General features: G+C 41.0%; 1 protein-coding gene across 1 annotated transcript; it reads left to right on the top strand.

The window, feature by feature from the left end:
* The first annotated feature begins 899 nt into the window (after positions 1–899).
* Positions 900–6896, top strand: Hey (Hairy/E(spl)-related with YRPW motif). Its single transcript, XM_018454240.1, has 3 exons — positions 900–1707; positions 2251–2465; positions 6446–6896. Exons 1-3 carry the CDS (start codon positions 1100–1102, stop codon positions 6853–6855), a joined length of 1233 nt encoding a protein of 410 aa, XP_018309742.1. The 5' UTR covers positions 900–1099; the 3' UTR covers positions 6856–6896.
* The last annotated feature ends 204 nt before the right edge of the window (positions 6897–7100 follow it).

Raw genomic sequence — 7100 nt, 5'->3', positions numbered from 1 at the left:
GTGGGCGCCGATAAACTCCCGCCGCCGCGTGAGACAAGTGTTCCGAAGGACCGAGTGCTCCTTTCGCTGTCCGGAAACCGCAACCCGCCGCGTGGCCTTGACCTTCCGCAAGATTCCTTCCGCGCAAGTGTCACGAAACGTCACCGAGGAACTTGGAAGTCGCGCGACCTCTAATTATTCGTGAAGAAATTAACTCAAGTTCAAGCTTCTGGATTTTTTTTTTCGAGGATTTGAAAATCCTACCACGCGAGTTTTGCTATTTTTTTTTTATTTCATGGTGCTATTATCGCACAATCTACAGCAAGAGATATCGGGGATTTCGTCGAGGATTTTGTGGATCCTGCAAAGATCTTGAGCTTCGATTTTTAATTGTCTAACAAGTTCTACAGATCTACGAGGACAGTGACAGACAAATATCAATCAAATAGATGAGGATACTTCTCCCGAGAAAATTGTATACGTCCCTAGAGAAACACAAAGTGCTACATCAATAACGATAAAGACATCGGAAATTTTGTCAAAGATTTCGCGAGCTTCATTTTTTAATCACAATTGCTTGATGGAACCTGTAAATTAATCATATACACCTGGTGAAGACAGAATGATTTTTAATCGCTGAAGAAACTCTACAGATTTTTTTATAAGAACAGTGATCAGACTTTAGATACCAATCAAACAGATACCAATCAAATAGATGAGGCTACTTCTCCCGAGAAAATCGTATGCTCATAAAAAGAAACAAGAAGTGCTATCATGCTCATTTGATGACAGCAGTGTTATCCGTGTGTTCCAGTTATTAGTTGATTGCTTAATCGCGATTTCCTTCGCCAGCTGAAAGTCGATTAGAGCACGGCCGATGCTTATCGAGGTCTGCTGACAATTCTGACAATCGTTCTCCATCGACTGCATTGCGGCTGCAATGACACCTTGTCCGTGCGTCGTTATGGCATCGACACATCGCATTAGACGGTAGCGCACGATCGAGCAAAGTCAATCGACTAAACACACCTTCGTGTCCTTACACGGGGCTGTTCATCGATTACATCGATCCTCCTGTCCGACCTTCTCTCTAACTTTCTCTACCTCTCTCGTGCGCAACATGTGGCGGGTGGTGGTCGCACGCTCCGACGACAACAGCACCCTGCTGTCCTCCGAGATCACTTCCGGCGCGGTCGCGCCCGGTCACTTGTCGACGCTGTCGGCGCCGCCGTCGGGTCACCATTGGGGTTACCCGCCACCGCCGCATCATCCGCCGTATCAGCCGACGCCGCAGCACCCAGACATGCGTCACCATCATGACATGCGTCCTCCCGCCACCCACGGCGATCTGCGACATACTATCGCGACAGGTCCAGGTGACCTCAGGAGTCAAGAATTGCGACACGAGATGCAGCGGCCAGACCTGCGACATTCGACAGAGATACAGAGGCATCAGGAGCTGTCCAGGCACCAGGACATCCGGCATCAAGACATACCAAGCATGAGACCAGAGATGCCGGAGTTACGCTCTAATCATGAGTTCTTGGAACTGAAGATTGATACGGAATTGAGAAATCAAGATAACAGTCAGCAACAGCAACAGCAGCAACAGCAACAACAACAACAGCAGTCGCAGCAAAGTCAGGGACATCAACAGAGGAATTTGAAGAGGACTATGAGCGATTCAGACTGCGACGACGTATTCTCGGAGGAAAGCGGCAAAGAGCCGTACGTATATCTATTTTTTATCTCTCCTCTCTTCAGTTATTTAATATAAAAAGCGAAAAACATTTTTCGTATAAACAAATCGTATACACAAGAATTAAAGCAGTCAATTCATATTATAATATAATCTCTAAAGTTTAAATTCTTTTTCTAAAAGAAAAAATGAAGTCTTGCTCGGCAGAATTGAATAGACATTTCTAGTTTCTCTCAAAATTGAATGTATATCGAAAATATTCTTAATTAAAATAATTAAAACATTCTTTAATATACTTATCGAAACAATCGGATAGTCGGTCGCTCGCCGACGCGACATATTGCGTATCTCTTTGTTCCGCGGTAAAATCGCAATCAGGACGGTATTGTTTTAGCATGGCCGAAATTAATGAGCGAGTTGTTGAGCGTTCCGCGAGGTAGATCAACAATGTACAATTAAAACAACGTCCTCTCGCCCTCCCAGTCGCAAAAGTTCATAACAAAGGAAGACCACAGACAGGCAGAATGTCTTGACGCTGCTTCTCAACCCTTCCCTCGAAATTCCCTTTGCAGATGCAACTCGCCTGGTGGAGACTCATGCCAACACGCGTCGCGGAAACGCAGGAGGGGGATGATCGAGAAGAAGCGGCGCGACAGGATTAACGCGTCCCTCGGCGAGCTCAGGAGATTGGTCCCGGCGGCGGCGAGAGATCCTCACAGCGGAAAGCTGGAGAAGGCCGAGATTCTGCAGCTTACCGTCGAGCATCTGCGTACGCTTCGCAGCAAGGGTAAGATCGTGCATCTTATTCAACCCTCTCGTCTCCGTGCAACTCGAGTTATTCGTTTAAATTAAGTCGTTCCACCGCGAAGGCTGCAAATCTCGTTCGTCTAATATTACTCTTGGCATCGCCAGGTGTTATTTTTATTTCTCAGCCCGTTTCTATCATTGTAGATTAACTTTAATCTCGGTTCAACTTACTCTCTCCATCTTTTTTTTTAATTCTTACACAGAAAGAACAATATTTTGCTGAAGTAATTAAAAATTTAGATAGATACAGGTTTGAATAATTTTGTTGGACTATCAAAATAATTATAAAGAAAAGTCAAATATAATGAGTAATAACATTTTATCCTGTTCTAGCCTAACATAATTTTTTGTTTATTTTGTTTTATTTTACACAATTTAATTTGGTTTTATTTTATTTTATTTGAGCCTTGAATTTGTTTAATTAATTTGAAGAAACAAGATTAAAGTTAATCTAATGGAAGCGGATATTAATCTTTTAGAATGAAGATTCTATAATTAGAGACAAAAAAGCGTCAGTAATTAGGAACAATTTAATTTGATGGACTTCCATTTTTAATGTAGATTAATCTCGGCTTAACTTATTTTTCATCCTTTTCTAGTTCTAAGAATTAGAAAAAAATAAAAATTAATTAAACCGATATTCATCAAGCATATTCATCAAAATCAGTTTTGATTTAACTAATTCGTGTTCGAAAATTGTTCGAGGTTTATCGCTTTCCGCAGGAAGTTACGTAACGGAAGTGCATGTCGAAAGATGTAACGGTGTCGAGTAATAAGATCCCCGAATCCGGAAGAAACGCCCCCTTTCCCGTTGTAACGCGTAGCGGAACTCGAAGATGATTCTCCTGGATCAATAAGACACCTCTTTTCTCCGCTTGAGATTCCTCAAGCCCGTCATTAGTGATCTCACGATTCGACTGCTCACACACTCGCATCAATTTGATTCGTTCGCCATTATTACGTCTTTCTGTTAGTCGGCGTTTTCGGCCCTTTATTTTCCACCGGAAGACACCTGTTGGCCGTAAGAGCGAACAGCGCTAACTGTAACTGCGTAACCGAATGCCCATCTGTCGTCTCTGCATTTCCTTATTAAGCAGATTGATTGGGAGAGCGATTACCAGTAGATTCGTAAACGAGATTTCCAAGATTAGTATTTCGCAAGATTTCTCTAATTTTACGTTACATATTATAGCTATCCTTTTGTGATTTTTCAATATTTCTTTACAAGTGATATAAATATACTTATCTCATTTTATCATCGGATAATTATTTTTTATTACAAAAATAGCAGGGGAAAATAGATAATTTAATCAACTTGAAAATTAATTAAAAAATACTCTGGAGAAAATTTTTATTATAAATTTCAAATACACTGCTTCAATTATATTTAGCAATATTATTATCTATATTTATTTTCACTATAATATCAATTTTTTTATTTACAAATCTCTCTTTCATTTCTTTTTTCTTTTCGACATTGAGCGATTAGTTCATGATAAATCTTTTCGAAAAGCACGACGTGTCGTGGAAGAAATCGCAAGACGTAGTGGCATATGGTTTCCCGTGAAGGCCGCAAAGGAGCTCGAGCGTAAACGGGATCCGCGCGAGCAGGTGCTGGACCGGGCGCGTAGATCCTGTGGGAAGCACAGGAAGTCAACGACTCTCTGGAAGTGGTGTTCCCACGATTGGTGGCGGCGTGCCCGGGGATGAGGTGTCCCGCGCGGCACCCCTCGCGAGGGAGGCGCTCGACGGATCGGGCCTGGGGCAGATGTCGAACCCTGTGGGAAACCAGCTACGCATAAGCGTGCACGGACACGCACTGCACCACCACGCGTGCGTTTGCATGCGTGCGAGTGAGCTGCACTCGCTTCGCTCGCGGTGGCCTTCTTATTTGTAAATGCGTGCGAGGGGCGCGACCCGTCCCCAAAAATGAGCGATATTAAATTTAATATCGCCAAATAAAACCATCGCGGCATTCTGATTGGCGAGAACGATAAGTGGTACTTATATATATTCGGGAATTATGTTTCGATAGCGATAGCCCTGTTGTTTTACGTATACAACTTTGTCAATTGCAGATTAAGTAATATCTTATCAAATAATGCATTTTTATTATGCCTGTTTTTAATGATATAGATTAACTATAATCTTGATTTAATTTACTTTCTTGTTCTTTTTTTAGTTTTAATCCTCTATCTATACTATCATATTTTTGCTTCCTTTATTTTTCTGGATTTTTTGTCCAAGTTTTATTATTATTCTAGTCTTTCAAAAAATATGAAAAAATTCTTTTCAATCTCTATGTATATATTATATTATCGAATAGTTTTCTAACTCACAGATATTAAAACCTTTATTTATTAAAAATTGAAATTTGAATAGAGAAACGAGAAAATTTGAGAGCGAAATTTTGTTTGTGCTAAAAAATCCCACATTGCAGATGGAGATTTAAGGATTAAAAAAAGAGAAAGAGTAAATTAAACCGAGATTAAAGTACTACATTGATCGACATTACATTTCTCTACAGTAATATAATAAAAAGATTTTATCTGATTTGACAAAGTTTTATCCGGTTTAACAAAGTTTGATCCGGTTTAAAAAAGTTTTTATCCAGTTTAATATTCCGAGTTTGACATTCTTTGATGTTTCACGTACCTTTATTTCTTTTTTAATGTAGCTCCGGACATGTCTCGTTTATATAGACATTTTTCCGAAGTTTCGAGATCACTCGCTTATCGAGGCTTTAGCGATGATCGATCGCGCAATGATTTGACGAACGAGAGCTTGTACGATACGCAGTAGCCTTTCTTTCGTATAAGTGATGTTTGCACAGGGCGGTCTGAGAACTTGCATAACAACAGGACACTCCACTTCGTTCGTAGTATGCGTGCGTATCTCGCATGTGGCCCGCGAGGCCGACCTATGGGGGTCTAAACGATTCCCACGCTACCTGTCCCATTCCACATTATACACAATGAGCCGCCTGCTACTAAAGCCAAGGCGCCCATCTTGCCTCGGTGCACGTACGCCCCGGACTATTGTTGCGCCGCGAAAACCAAAAGTGCACAAAGGATCTCTCCGTCCGCAGATGCACTTCCACGTTGTCAATCTGCGAGCCGGCCGGAGCGTGATTCGAGAAAAGCGCCGGAAAAACCGGCGATATCATCTTTTGACACCTGCTTTCTTTCGGAACACGGCAGCATATCTTCGTCGGGGAATAATATTCCTAGGAAATGAACTGCAACATTGGAGTCTTAAATAATTGTATCGCAGAACAGTGTTCGTGGAGAAATTCAAGTTTTTATCCAATTTCCATATCTACGTACACTATTAAAATTATCATGTAAAAAATTCTTTAATTTCTACTTTATCTCCATATTTACGCTTCTCCGAAGCACTCGATAACGCTCGAGCTAAAGTCTAATTTAACTTTAAGTTAAATCAACTTCCGTCTCGTTCAGAGTTTTTTCTAATTAATAATTATCAACATCGCGTCTCAAAGATCCTTATAATTCATCTTTGAGAAGACTTTCTTCATCGTGCATTTTAAAATCTTCGAATATATGTATGAAATTAAGAGGACTACGATTTTATTAATATCATTATACAGTCTTAATCATAAATATAAAGCACTTCCAAAAATTGACGTAAGTGTTCTATAGTTTATAACAAGAAATACATAAAAAATTAGAAATACAGTTTTGTTGAAAATAATATTTACTTCTGTAATAGCTTTAATATTTTATTAGTTTTTCTTTGGCTTTTATCATCGCCTTTTCCAAGAAAGCGCAATAAATTGAGGGTATTTTATATTTATAGCTAAGGGGCTGTATTATTATTGGTTTATTAATATATTAACATTACATTATTATTATCATCATTATACTATTATTATTAATTTATCGTGCATAACGATAATCGAGATTGTCGTCATAATCACAATGCAAATTGCAATTACAGGACCAGAGGGCTACGATAGCACGAAGTTGGCTATGGATTACCACGCAGTAGGCTGGGGCGAATGCGCCGCCGAGGTCGGTCGCTATCTGGTGACTATGGAAGGTTTGGACGAGAGAGATCCCCTTCGACTGCGTCTGCTATCGCACTTGCAGAGCTTCCATCGAGAACATCCGCCGTCAGCCGTATCCTCGGCGGTGCCTTCGGCTCCCACGACATTGACATCCACCTCCACTGCCAGCAGCTACGAACCACCGCCGAGCACGGTCTCCGCCGGGATGCCACCTGGTCCGGGTGCTATGCCGCCGCTTTTGGGCGGCGGCACCCTTGGCTGGAGCCAGTATCCCGGACAGTATCCTCAGCAGCAGCACGGAAAGCCTTACCGACCCTGGGGCGCGGAATTGGCGTACTGACCGTGAACCCTTGATTCGCAATCGATGAAGGTTTGGCGCAAGAGCGGTGTAATCCGAAAAAATATCGTTTTAATGTGATTCACTAATTTTCTCTTCCTCTTATAAAGTTTCATATATGAAATGCGATATACGAAACATAAATAGTTTCCCAAGCAGATCAATATTACGATAATATCAAAATGATATTAAAATGAATCGTGACTCATCGAAAAGTGACTTTTAATAATCATTTTGAAGCCATTTGG

This window comes from Mycetomoellerius zeteki, unplaced genomic scaffold (genome assembly GCF_001594055.1).
Source record: "Mycetomoellerius zeteki isolate Tzet28-1 unplaced genomic scaffold, Tzet1.0 scaffold430, whole genome shotgun sequence".
Taxonomy (NCBI): Eukaryota; Metazoa; Arthropoda; class Insecta; order Hymenoptera; family Formicidae; genus Mycetomoellerius; species Mycetomoellerius zeteki.
The sequence above is the reverse complement of the archived record's forward strand: the minus strand, read 5'-3'. Positions and strand labels throughout refer to the sequence as shown.